This window comes from Cetorhinus maximus, chromosome 2 (assembly GCF_964194155.1).
Source record: "Cetorhinus maximus chromosome 2, sCetMax3.hap1.1, whole genome shotgun sequence".
Taxonomy (NCBI): Eukaryota; Metazoa; Chordata; class Chondrichthyes; order Lamniformes; family Cetorhinidae; genus Cetorhinus; species Cetorhinus maximus.
The window spans coordinates 196,755,630-196,769,927 of record NC_135880.1 but is presented as its reverse complement, the minus strand read 5'-3'; the positions used below and the strand labels follow the sequence as shown (position 1 = coordinate 196,769,927).

The 14,298-nt window shown below is 43.2% G+C and overlaps 1 protein-coding gene across 3 annotated transcripts in view; it reads left to right on the top strand.

Annotated features, from left to right (window-relative positions):
- The first annotated feature begins 11,132 nt into the window (after positions 1 to 11,132).
- Positions 11,133 to 14,298, top strand: part of robo3 (roundabout, axon guidance receptor, homolog 3 (Drosophila)) — a 554,342-nt gene continuing 551,176 nt past the window's right edge. For all 3 annotated transcript variants that reach the window (XM_078531576.1, XM_078531579.1, XM_078531575.1), the window contains exon 1: positions 11,133 to 11,449. In XM_078531576.1, the coding sequence (XP_078387702.1) occupies positions 11,284 to 11,449 (166 nt within the window). In that variant the 5' untranslated portion in view covers positions 11,133 to 11,283. The remainder of the gene's footprint in view (positions 11,450 to 14,298) is intronic.

The following is a 14,298-nucleotide window of genomic DNA, read 5'->3' as shown; positions in this document are numbered from 1 at the left end:
CATACACCCTAGTTCTGGACTCACCCACAAGAGGAAACATCCTTTCCACACCGACCTTGTCAATACTGTTCAGGGTCTCATATACTCCAATCAAGTCACCCCTCACTCTTCTAAGCTCCAATGGAAACAAGCACAGTCTGTCTAACCTTTCCTCATGAGACTGCCCACTCATTCCAGGTATCAATCTAGTAAACCGTCTCCAATGCACTTACATCCTTCCTTAAATAATGAGACCAAAACTGCACACAATATTTGAGATGTGGTCTCACCAATGCCCTGTATAACTGAAGTGTAACAACCTTACTTTTATGTTCAATTCCTCTCGTAATAAAGGATAGTATTCCATTGACTGTCTTAATTACTCACTGTACCTGCACACTAACTTTTTGTGACTCCTGCACTAGAACACCTAAATCCCTCTGCACCTCAGAATTCTGCAGCCATTCTCCATTTAAGTAATACTCTGCTTTTTTATTCTTCCTGCCAATGTAAACAACTTCACATTTTCCCACATTATACTCCATCTGCCAGATTTTTGGCCACTCACTCAACCTATCTATGTCCACCTGCAACCTCCTTATGTCCTCTTCACAACGTACTTTCCCACCTATCTTTGTGTCATCTGCAAATTTAGCTAACGTGCCTTCATTCCCCTCATCTAAGTCCTTGATATAAATTGCAAAAAGTTGAGGCCCCAGCACAGACCCCTGCAGGCCTCCATTCGTCACACCCTGCCAACAGAAAAAGACCCATTTATGCATACTCCCTGTTTTCTGCCAGCCAGCCAATTTTCTATCCATGCTAATACATTGCCCCCTACACCATGAGCTTTTATTTTCCGCAATAACCTTTGATGTGGCACCTGATCAAATGCCTTCTGGAAACCCAGGTGCAGCACATCTACAGGCTCCCCTTTATCCACAGTGCATGTTACTCCTTCAAAGAACTCCATTAAATTGGTTAAATGTGATTTCTCTTTCACAAAACTATGCTGATTCTTCCCCCTTACCTTGAATTTCTCCAAGTGCCCAGCTTTAACCTCCTTAATGATCAATTCTAACACCTTCTCCATGACAGACGTCAAGCTAACTGGCCTATAGTTTCCTGTTTTCTGCCTCCCTCCCTTCTTGAATAGAGGAGTTATATTTGCCACTTTCCAGTCAGATGGAGCCTTTCCAGGATCGAGCGGATTTTGGAAAATTAACACCAACCCATCTACTACCTCATTACCACCTCTTTTAAGACCCTAGGATGAAGTCCATCAGGACCCGGAGACTTGTCAGCCCACAGCCCCATCAGTTTGCTCATTACCACTTCCCTAGTGATTGCAATTTCACCAAGTTCCTCTCTCCCTTCCACCTCCTGATTTACAGCTATTACTGGAACTTTTTTGTATACTCGATAGTGAAGACAGAAGCAAAATATTTGTTCATTTCATCCACCATTTCCTTATTATCAACAATTAGCCCCCCATTGTTACTCTCTAGAGGACCAATACTCACTTTACTTACTCTTTTCTTTTTTAAATACCTGTAGAATCTCTTGCTATTCATTTTTACATTTCTAGCTAGCTTCCTCTCATACTCTAATTTCTTACTCTTGATTAACCTTTTAGTCATTCTCTGCTGTTCTTTGTATTCTGACCAATAATCTGTCCTGCCACTCATTTTTGTGCAGTTACATGCTTTTTCCTTAAGTTTGCTGCTTTCCTTAACTTCTTTAGTTAACCACGGAGGGTGGTCATCCCCATTAGAATTTTTCTTTATCGTAGGAATATACTTATTCTGAAATATCCCGTAAATGCCTGCCACTGCTTCTTTATTGATCTATCCCCTAGCCTAGTATCTCAGATCACTTCAGCTAGCTCAGCTTTAATTTCCACATAGCTGCCATTATTTAAGTTTAAAATACTAGTTTTATACCCACTCTTCTCCCTTTCAAATGGATGTAAAATTCAATCATACTGTAGTCGCTGCTACCTATGGGTCCCTTTACTCTGAGGTCATTAATTAATCCTGTCACATTACACAGTACCAAGTTTAATATAACCTATTCTCTGTTTGATTCCAGAACGAGCTGCTCTAAGAAACTATCTTGAAAGCATTCTATGAACTCCTCATCCAGGCTACTAATGCCAATCTGATTTTTCCAGTTTATATGTAGATTAAAATCACCCATGATTATTGCCATCATTTTATCACAAGTACCTCTTACTTCTTATATACACTGTCCTAAATTGTTGTTACTGTTAGGGGGCCTGTAGACCACTCCCACTAGTGACTTATTTTCCCTTCTATTCCTCATCTCCACCCAAACCAATTCTACATCCTGATCTTCTGAGCAAGGTAATCTCTAACTATTGCACCAATGCCATCCTTGATCAACAGTGCTACCCTCCACCTTTACCTAGCTTCCTAATCTTCTTGAATGTTATATACCCCTCATTATTCAGGACCCAATCCTTATCACCCTGCAGCCTTGTCTCCATAATGACTATCTGATCATATTTATTTACTTCAATGTGGGCTATTAATTAATTTACTTTGTTATGAATGCTACGTCCATTCAGATACAGAGCCTTTAGTTTTGCCTTTTTGTTATCTTTGTAACATCTAGTCTTGACAATGGTGTATTCTTAGGTTTTATCTCTCCATCCCCTCCTGCTATTCTATGACCTTCATTCCCCATATTACAATTATGGTCTCCTGCCTTAAATCTACCCCTTGATTTGCCACACCTACCCAAGCTTGATCCCTCACCCACCTTGTTTAGTTTAAAGTCCTCTCTACTTCCTTAGTTATGCGATTCACAAGAACACTTGCCCCAGCCCGGTTCAGGTATAGTCCGCCCCAACAGTATAGCCCCCACTTTCTTCAGTACTGGTGCCAGTGCCCCACAAACCGGAACCCACTTCTCCTACACCAGTCTTTGATACATGCTCAAATCTTATTTGCCCTATGCCAATTTGCATGGGCTCAGGTAACCTCAGAGTAATATTATTGTGGTTGCACCATCACCACCAAGGACCACAGCAATTCAAGATGGTCCAACCCATCACCTTCTCAGGACAACTGGGGGATGGGCAATAAATGTGACCCTGGTGCCAGCCCCCAGGCCCTGAGAACAAGTTTAAAAAGACAGCGAATTCCTGAGAGGGTGGTGGAAGCATATTCAATAGTAACTTTCAAAAGAGAATTTGATAAATATGCGAAAAGAAAACTGCAGGGCTGTGGGAAAACAGCAGGGGAGTGGGACTATTTCAATAGCTTTTTCAAAGAGCCAGCACAAGCTTGATGGGCTGAATGACCACCTTCTGTGCGATTCTGTGAAACTCAGTTGAAAACAATTCTCACTCTTGGCATACGTAGTTAGTTCATTCAGAATGGAATGCTCTTTGACGCTTTGGGAATACAAACATGCCTCCTTTCATTTGATGCCTGTCAAAACAGGTTCTGTTGAAACCTAATGCTAAGTATTATACAACGAAGGAGAGTTAGAGAATGGAACTGTTACATATCATTGAGAGGTCTTCGATATGAAACATGGCACTGAATTTTACCAGTTCCTGAGTGGCAGGAAAGCAGACTCCATAGCCCCAACAATCTTCTCCTGAGATGTTTCTGCTCTGACCCTTGACTCCCTGCATTTTTTATTTTTTATTTGCTTACCTGGAGGTGCCTCGTGGTCTCCAACCTTCTTCAGCAGCGCATACCTCTCCTGGTGGCACTGCTGCAGCTTCAGAGCTGCCGGTTGCCTGATTGGACGGCAGGCCTACAGGTGGCCAATTAGTCAGCCATTTCTGGGAAAATCACCAAACCACTGCCGCTGCTGGCAAGTGTGGGCTCGAGACCCACCTTTAGCCCTGATGTCAAGGTCCCGAAGACCATGATAAGATTCAATTAACTCTCTATTCGCTGTCTCCACAGATGCTGCCTGACCTGCTGAATATTTCCGGCACTTCCTGATTTTCTTTCAGATTCCCAGCATCTGCCTTGCTTTGGCCTTGTACCAATTTGGCAGGTTTAGCCAATTCTATGAGACCCACCAGTCACCAGTCAGTGCACCTCCAAACCCAGCAACTTGGGAGACGTTCAGGTGATCTTTTGGACCTCTTGGACACTTTAGAAAACTTTTAATGTAATTTCTCGGTCTTTCGGGAAGATAGTCACCCTTGCTTTCCAAATCTTAATCGTGTACCTGCAGGGTTCAGCACCTAGTGGGCAGAGTTTGAATTACAGCCAAGCGGTATAACTCTGGTCCTATGCTGTGCATTGTGCTGGGCCGGTCCAGACGGATGCTGCCAGGCCTGCTGAGTTTTTCCAGCATTTTCTGTTTTTATTTCAGATTTCCAGTATCTGCAGTATTTTGCTTTTATTCGGGACTAAGTGCAGGAGGGGAAATAGTTACGCAGTTAGCAGCCAGCTGGAAAGGTGAGCACCTCAGCCTTAAAGCTAGAAAATCAGTGATCACCATCCACTGTGTTGCTGGCAAGATAAGAATCTCTAGGTTGAAGATGAGCTGAAATAGCTTCAACAGCTGAGGTACCTTGCCTTTCCATAGAAATTACCGGACCCGTTCTTTCAGTGTGAAACCTATTATTTATTCCACTGAGTTTGAAATTGCATTCGCTGATGTCAGTAAAAAAATATAGGGTAGCATTCAGCCTTTGTCTGCTAACGCTTTAACCCATTCTTAAAATGTATTAGTCCCTACATTAAAAAAATCAGAATATACAATTTTATATAAATAGGCGAATATACTCGCGACAGTCACACTGCACAATTTCAATCCTTTTACACTTTGCTACTTAGGGCCCAATTTTACAAAGGTGTGCTCCTGGTGAGCAGCCTTAGCTCTCATCAGGGGGGTCAGTGGAGTGTGTCGCAGTTCCTTAATAGGCACACGGGGCGAAAGGAATCCTCGTGTGAAGCTCAATTTTGTAAAATAAATATCGTCTCCTTACTGCACTTTGAGAATATCCTTCTCTGCATAAAGTTGAGGAAATGTGGGCACAACATCTGCGTATCCCCAGTTTCCTGCCGCAGCTTTGACCGAAGATGAGCGGAAATGCTGTAACTGGCCAATTAAACCATTTTTCTAAGGTTTACCCTTCTTTCTCACCCTTCTCGCTATTTAGTTCATGGTCTGATTGGTTAAGAAGACACAGTTACCTGCCCGGTTCACTGAGGGCCCAGGTGGCTTGTTCCCCTCCCTGCTGACACTTTAAGAAACTTTTTAGGCAAAAATCGTCTGAGGTGAAGGGTGCAGGGGCAGTTCTGTCCAATGGAAGACACTGTCCAGCGACAGGAAATTCTGGCCCAATGTTTCTTCAATTTTACACACAAAGGGCAGAGTTTTACCCTCATGGGGGCGGGCGTGGTGGGCCGGTCTGGGAACGGACAGGAAGCCGACCAACGCCTGCGATCGGGCGCCGACCGCGATTTCACGTGGGCCGGCCAATTAACGGCCAGCCAGTGTGAAACGCGCACTGCAGCGCTGCCGGGGTGGGGACAGGAGGAGTGCGAGTGCTGAAGTGCGCGCAGTAAAAGCTCCCTGAGGCACAGAGCTGAAGATTTTTAATCAATAAAAGTAAAGATTTTTAAAATAATGAAAACATGTCCCCTCGTGCGACTCTGTCTCACGAGCATGGACATGTTAAATATGAGTGTAAAAGGTTTTTTTTTAATCATTGACCCAAACCTCCACTCGCCCATGGATGAGATTTCGCCAAAAATGTAAAGGCCGCTTGGCCTTTTCGCCCGCCCGCCAACCGAACGGTTGGATGGGCAGCAAAAAATTTGAATCAATTAGTTGATTAGGGCCCTTATAGGCTGCTTAATTGTCGGCGGGTGCGCTGCTGACTCCTGCGCACGTTCGCCCACCAAAATATCCCGTGTCATTTTACGCTTGAGTGTGTTGGGCGCACGCTGAGCAAAAGTCCTGGCCAAAGTGATTTCTTATATGCCACACTTTATGAAAAGTTGCTAATTCTCATGGTTAAAATAACAAACTTACAGAATTTTACCTCTGATGATTTAACTTGACGTTAATATATTACTTAGGGTTGCCAACTGTGATTAAATGTATTTCTGGAGTTTTCATTACATGACTTGCCCCAACCTCCATTCATTAGTTGGCCAACACATCCATCCTTGTGACGCACTGCCTTTCTACACCAACTGGAAAGCAAAATGACTCTCTGCCCAACTGGATGATGCTTGACTGTCAGCCAACAGCCTTTTTTCCATTTTAGATATTTTTATAGCTGGTGAAGAGAACTGTATTTTTAATGTCCCTATGATTTTTCTCCAGGACTGTACACAGCAGTGTCCTGGACATTGATCTTCAATTCCTGGAGATGCCAGGCCAATCCTGGAGGGTTGGCAATCCTAATGTGCACCATGCCATATTTGTAGATTAGCACAGCTAATACTTCAGGTAATAATGTGTCTGGGTGTAACCCTCCCTTTATTTTGAAAAATGTCTACTGTAAATAATTCCAGTTCAGAAACTCCATTCTCCGACATCCAGAGTCATTGCTGGAGTGTGTTCTCAGGCCCGACACATGTGTTTGGTCATTAATTATATCACAAATCATTTGTACTCAATATTTAGTTATTTCCTCATTAAAATTCCCAATGAACTGAGCCAAGACCCATTTGCAATGCTGCTATGCCCCTCAAGCCAGTTAGTAAAATATGAAATGCACATTATAGTTCTACCAAAATATAACACTAAAGTGTGTGCTGTACACTGGCACATAGAACAAGCCCAGTTTAGTTACAAACCAGAATTACACTCAGGGCAGTGCTAGAGTTCTATACTGCACACAAGGCAATTACAGACTGGAGTCACACACAGAAAAGAAAGACATATATCGAGTGCCTTTCCCAATTTCAGGGTGTCTCAAAGTGCTTTGCAGCCAATGAAGTGTTTTTGAAGCACTGTCACAATGTAGAAAAACAGCAGCCAATTTGTGGTTGCAAGACCCAACAAACAGCAAAGTGATCATGACCAGATTTTAATTGAGGAATAGGTATTGGCCAGGACAACTTCTTGAAGTGGTGTCGTGGGTTTTTTTTCCATCCACCAGAGACAGCAGACAGTGCCTTGATTTAACATCACATCTGAATTGGTACCTCCACACAGTGTAGTACAACACTGCAGGTTCAGCTTAGATTTTTGTGCTCAAGTTTCTGTAGGTGGATTTGAATCCATAGCCTTCTGACTCCAAGGCAAGGATGCTACAGCAGTGTTACAGGCTCTTATCACACACAGAGTAGTGTTACAGTCCCAGATCACACACACAGCAGTATTACAGTCTCATATCACACACAGAGCAGTGTTGCAGTCTCATATCACACAGACCAGTGTTACAGTCCTATATCACAAACAGAGCAGTGTTAAAGTTCTATATCACATATAGAGCAGTGTTGTAGTCACATATTGCACACACAGCAGTGTTACAGTCCCATGTCACACACAGAGCAGTGTTACAGCTCCATACCACACACAAAGCAGTGTTACAGTCCCATATCAAATACAGAGCAGTGTTACAGTTCCATATCATAAACACAGGGCAGTGTTAGAGTTCTATACAACACAGACACCCGTGGTACAATCCCATTTCATACACAGGACAATACTACACTCCCAGATTACACCAAGCACAATGTTACAGTTCCATATCACAAACAGTATGGTATTGCAAAATCCATATCACATGCAGGGCTGTGATACCATCCCTAATCACCACAGGGATTTACACTTCAAAAGGAGGTGGGTCAGCCCATCATGTCAGTGCTGCTTTATTGCTAGGGCAATCCAAAAATTGTTCCACTGCCTATGGCCCTGCATCTCACTCTGCTTCAAATATTTATTTCCTTTCTCTTAAAAGATGCACTGTTCTCAGTTGCAGCCAATTTCTGCTGCAAAGCATCCTCAGCTCTGTGTTATAGGGCTGTATTGATTGTGATCTCTGATGCGTTGGCTTAGCTGAGTATTCTTGATTAGTATGCCTGGACAGTGAATGTCAGCAGGCTATTAACCAGTGGGCAGAGGACATCAGAACTGTGTCCCCCACCGGTAATTACGCACGGGACACTTTGCAGCTCTTAGAGATCTGGCAGATTTTTCCCTTTGCTAACCCAGGGCTGTGGAGGCTTTTTGTAAACTGATCTGACATAATGAAGTTTAGGAGCTGGGGTTTCTAATCCGTCTTTCAACATGAAAAAAGAGGAGGCGTGAATTCTCGCAACTCATTCTAGGCACGTCTCCACATCACATGGAGTGAGATCTAATCACAATTCTCCAAGAACCAGATTCCACCACCTTTCTCCAGGTGTAGGACTGGACCCAGAGTAATGAGTCTCATATCTCATTCCAGATACAGTACATGATGTTCAGTGGGCAACCCGCGTTAATTGAAATATTCATTCAGCAGGATCATAGGCTCAGCTGCAGGCCAGTTCTCCACACACCGTGCAAAGTGTACAATCACACAGTATAGATGGAGGCCATTCAGCCCATCAGCCCTCTGCTGGCTCCCTGAACGAGCTCTCTAATTTGTCCCACTCCTCTGCTCTTCTTCCCCACAATCCTGCAAATTTTCTCTGTTCAAGTACATATCTCAATATCCTTTTGAAAGTTATTATAGACTCTGCTGCTTTTCAGGTAGTGTATTCCAGATCATACCAGCTTTGTGTGATAGGAACATCTGACTAATGAGCTCTGCCATTGTCATATCTCGACAAATTGCCTGAATCTCTGGTTTCTTGACTTTCATTTTACTGCAGTAAAATATTTTCCTTTTGTTGAACAGAATGCCTTATTGTACAACAGCTAACTGTATTTTTCCTAGTTTCCTTCCTTCACCTCCCGACGACTCTACCTGAGCTCGCTGTGCCCGGTATTCAGCATAGTGTTTCATCATCGTATGAGAGAGGTCATGTCATATAGAAGTGTCTTTACAGATAACATTTGGTCCAGATGATCTCCTGGGTTGGCTTTGACTGCCTGAGGATGTCAGATAATTTTTTTAGAGCACTTTCCCTTTATTGTTGTTCTATTTTCTCTGTTTTGTATGGTTTTCTCAGGAGATTATATAGCCATGGGGAATGGGGTGGGGGGGGTGGGGGGGGGTGATGCAGTTTAGGAAACATGGGGGAGAGGAGTGTTTAGTTATGATGGTCCAATTATTGTGGTGTGAACCCAGGCTTGGTGGACCAGCCCCACCTTCCTGGAAAAGATAAGAAAAATACAGTCAACAAGATCTTGATACTGATAACACAACGTACCTTTTTCCAGCAATGATAGGGTCAATCGTTTGACTGGGCTTTACAGACTCAGCAATGGGAGCAAGGCAGAGCTCCCTAGTGGCGGGGAAAGGAAACGCCAGGGCTCAGCTGGCATGTTCGCCAAGTGGAATCGCCTCCTGGCCCTCTCTGTTTGGTCCACCAGGTGAAGGGTGGCCATTTAGCTGAGAGAATAGGTGGCGTCTGGAACCTGGAATCTGCAGCAAGAGCTGCCCTCACCAGGATAGACATGAAAAGGAAATGGAGGAACTTTATAAAAGCCAATTCGTGATGCCCAGAGCCAACACCAACATCTCTGAGCAGTTATTTACAGTTTTTTTTTGCACTGAATATTTCCAAAAATTTGGAATCCCCACACCAGGCGTTGCATTATATTTTCGGATGGTCCAACATGTTAATGGAACAGTCAAGAATTCAGATCCTTTCAGTAAAATAATTCGGTGAAAGGATTAATTCCAGATGGAGTCACAGATTAGCTAATTCTATCTAACACCTTCATCTGAGGCCATTGTCAAAAACTGTTTGAATCGTGACCCCTGGTGGACAAGCATCAGAACAGCAGTGATAGCAGCTTGAGGGCAGATGTACATAATGTGCAGGGGGGAAAACGTGAAGGCAAAAGAGTGGCAAAAAACAATCAAGAAAAGAAAAAAAAAGACAAATTCAGTGAGAAATGAGTTGAACGAAGCAGGAAATAGCGGTGACTATTGCCTCACTGCAATAAAAGAGAATTTTCCATCACTTATGAGTGACTGATCTCGGTCCTGTCACCAAAAGGCGAGATGTGGAGCAGCCACGCTCGCTGGTGAAAGGAAGGTCCTAAGTCCTAGGCTAAGTCATCCAGCGGTAGATATGGGGGTGAGGTGTTCCATCAGCAGGTTCCAAAACTCCTACGATTAGAATAGTGGATAACATTGGGAGGGGACGTTAGAGGGGGAAATCTGAAAGGGAAGTTAATAAACTGCAGCACAATTTAGCAAAACATGTATAAATATTGTGACTGTAATTTTGTGCCTTTTTATTTTAACGGAAATGCTATTAACAGAGATTTGGGAAGGGTTGGGGTCTAATGCAGTACGTGGAGTGGTGGATATGAAATGTAATAATGGGGGGCGGGGGGGAGGTGGGGGGTTATTTAGAAAGATGTGAACGGTACATTGAAAAATATGCAAATATCAGAGAAAAGATACACAATTGCCGAGTATGAGACAAGGCGCGATTCACTCCAGCCCTTTTTTTTGTTTTAAACGGGGTGGTCGGGGTGGGGGGGGGGGGTGCAATGTCCTTTTAGAATAAAGCAGAATACTGAACTGGGGAAAAGGCAACTGTAATAGCGCCGGTGCTATATGGGTCTTAAGAGAACAGTCAAGGATGGATCTTTTGCATGCCAATTGCCTGAAGACGAATTAAAGTTTTCAGCAAAGGGGAGGGGGGGGGGAATCTCTCCAGTCTGCTGCCTTTCTCCCCATTCACTCATTAAGCTGGAATCTGTGCCGAGATAGAATGGCTGCGAGTTCTCTTTTATTCCTTGTGGCCTCTCTATTGAGCAGGCTGGCTATCAGTGCAGTGCGCGTGAATCACGGCGCTCTCCTCTTCTCTAGGGAGCCTTATTAATCTCATAATTAAACATTTATTGGTGCAGGCACCTGGTTTCTACTTCCACCCCCCACCCCACCACCCCCCCCTCATTTTCCCTCAGTTCTCCCCAGGGACCCTCATCATACACTCACAGGAAGAGAGAGAGAGAGCAGCGAGAGAGAGAGAGAAGTGAAAAAGCCTATCAGTCTGGCGCTAACCTCAGTCAGCTGAACGCCTGCCTGTAGACAGCACACACACTGAAGTTATTTGAACAAGCACTGAAGATATTCCACACCATCACCATCGCCTCTCTTGAGCTGCACCCGTACTGAGTCTCCCTTCTGAATTTAATTTAGAACATATATATATAAAAGAAAACTAATGCATAATCATGATGCTACGATACCTGCTGAAGACCCTGCTACAGATGAATCTTTTCGCAGATTCAATTTCTGCTGATTCCGTTAACTCCACCGATCCGCTCTTCCGCTTTAACGACAGCCTGCCAAGCGTGAGTGAGAACTTCACCGACACTGGAAATCTGACTTATGTCAACGGTGAGTCGCCCCTGTGTTTTTTTTAAATTGTGCTCAAAACATTCCTGCAGAAACAGACAGTGGGGGAGTGGTGGGAGTGGTGGTGGGGGGGAATCTGATCTTTTTTTTTAAAGACTTACATGAAACATTCTGAAGTTACAAACTTTCAATAATGTGACACAGTTTAACAGGGACAGGAACTGCGAGTTGCAGTTTGATAAGAGAGTTTGGTGACTTGAAGTGTTGAAAAGTTAAAGAGTTCAGGTGCATTTGTTCGGTTGACTAAAATCACAACCCTGCTATGTTTTATCTTAAAGACGTGACTGCCGTTTGAATCCCTAGCACATAACTATCATTGTTGGAATTATTAAAAGTTTTTATTGCTATGAAATATTTATTAATTGCATTTTTATTGAACTGTTTAATTTTTCAGAATAAAAAAGTATCCGTTCCTCAGGATTAAGCACCATTAATAAAAAAAACTAATTAAAAATCATTTTCTAGACTTTATTTCATGAATGATTCTTTAAAAATTACGTTTCAATTTAGAAGGTGTGTGACATTCAGAATTACCACAATGGGATTTGTGTTTTATTTGTGGTTCATGAGTCTGTGGGTTAACTGTACCAGGGCACATAGTGTGAAACCATTGGCTGGGTGGCTGTAACCTTTTCGACACAAACTCTGCCTTCACCCTGGTACGTTGATCAGAAGCCCCACTATACCATAGTCGAGCCATGCCAATTGACATGGGTGTATCTCACTTCAAACCCATATATCCTTCTATCATAGTTGGGGGGGTGGGGTGGAGGGGGGTGGAATTGAGGCTCTTCCCTGGGATAATAAGCCAACAACTTGGGTCTTAAAGGGACCATTATGGTGGCAACGCATCTTGCAAAGACCTCCCCATATCGGGGTGAGGACACCGAGGTGTGATGACTGAGTAAAGGTACAAGGTGTTTATTTTCAGACTGCTGCAGTAAGAAGTGGCTAGTGTGACATAACTGAGATTTTTAAGTGTTGAAACAAATCTACCACCCCCACCCACAGCAGCTGAGCATGGTGCTGCCATTCTTTTTAAGGAGTTCTGCAGGCACTTCATGATACAGGGGCCCTGCCAAGCATTTTGAAAAAGCATTCCTGAATTCTATGGAGGAAAAAAAATGTCATTGTAAAGAGCTGAAACCGCCTCAGCTCGGTCAGGATGCAGAACAGGGTGGAGGGTGGTGAAGCGGTGAGGGGGGTGGTAAGACTGAATGCATTCGCACGTTGGATCATTTTGATCTGATCCTTGTTCCATTGACAGCCAGATGGGAGCTGGGATTTAGGTGAAATCCTTTAGCTTCTCCCTCCCAAAACCACCAGCTGCCAGTTAGAACAGAGGGAGGTACACCTCCGTTTCACTCAGCGTTCATCCCCTGACCACCTTCACCAAAACATAATAGATTTAACCGGTCACCGGGTTCAGGACTGCGAGGCATTGCTGGTGAAGACCAGCTGCTGTTCTTACCTACATAACAAAGTCACTGCACTCCAAAAGATGTATGAAACGTAAAAGCAAAATGGAACTCGTCAGCTCGTTCCCTGGCCAATATTTATCTCTCAATCAAACACCACTCAAATAGATTATCTGGCCATTAGCACATTGCTGGTTGTGGGAATTTTCTGCACTCAAATTGGCTTCCACGTTTCATCATTAGTCCATTCATACAAAAGTACTTCATTGGCTTTAAAGAGCTTGGGATGCCCTGAGGTTGTGAAAGTAGCTATATAAATTCAATGTGTTTGAGACAAATAGTATAGATGCATTCAAGTGGATGTATTTGAGGGGGGGAAAGGGCAGGAGGTTATGTTCATAGCATTAGCTGAACTGAAGTGGATGGAGGTTTGTGTGGAGCATAAGTAATGACAGACCTGTTATTGTGCTGTAAAATCCATGTTATTCAATGCAAAACGTATTGAATAAATGCAGGTATAAAAACAATTATTACACTGTCAGAAACTGAACTTTCATGGATTGAACTGATGATCACCCTTTCTCCCCAAAGAAAATTTAAAATTCTCCCCAATTTCCTTCAATAAACAAATGTTGAATCCTCGGTTTGAATAAAAACAAAGAAAAACCCGGGAAACGCAATTCCCTGAACATTAGAAATGCAAAGAGCAAATCTTTGCTAATTGTATTCTTTGAATAAATTGAGCGCCTAATCTTGTGATCATCATTATGATGAAGAACTGCTAGTGCAGCTCTCAAAGGGTTAGCCCTCATTTTATTTCAGTGAATGATCTTTAGGTGGGACCCACCATTGCAGTATATGTCATTAAAATTATCTTTTTTAAAAAACATGTTTATAGCATTTTTTTACAAATGTAGCCTGCTTCTGGTGTACTGGTAAGTTCATTATTCAGTTACTGACCACTACACATTGCTTGCAAGAATATAAGATGGTGCAAAACGAGAGGAAAAAAATCAATTTTTTTTATATAGGGACTGTTATCAACCTTTTAAAAAATGAGACTTTTCAATAGTTCAGTGGATTAATGGACTACTCAGTGTGCTCCTGAGTGTGGACCAGGGAACTTGTGTTTTCAATCGTTTCTCAGTGCTAAATTGGTTGATCTGAGCCAAGATGTATGGTAGATGTGCTAAATTTTTCCAGAGAACTCTTGACCAGGGTTCCTGTTTCTGATTGCTGTTGAGTGACTCCTGTTGAATAGTCTGTGAGCAGCAGGTCAGGACGGGGCTGCGCTTGGTTTCCCCTCCATTGAACTGTCCAACTCGCAGTCCGCATTTGTACATGAAGATTGGTCTTTGAGGTGAGGTACTAGAGGATTTCGCTTACCCGCAGAACTCTTGTGACTTTAGAAAA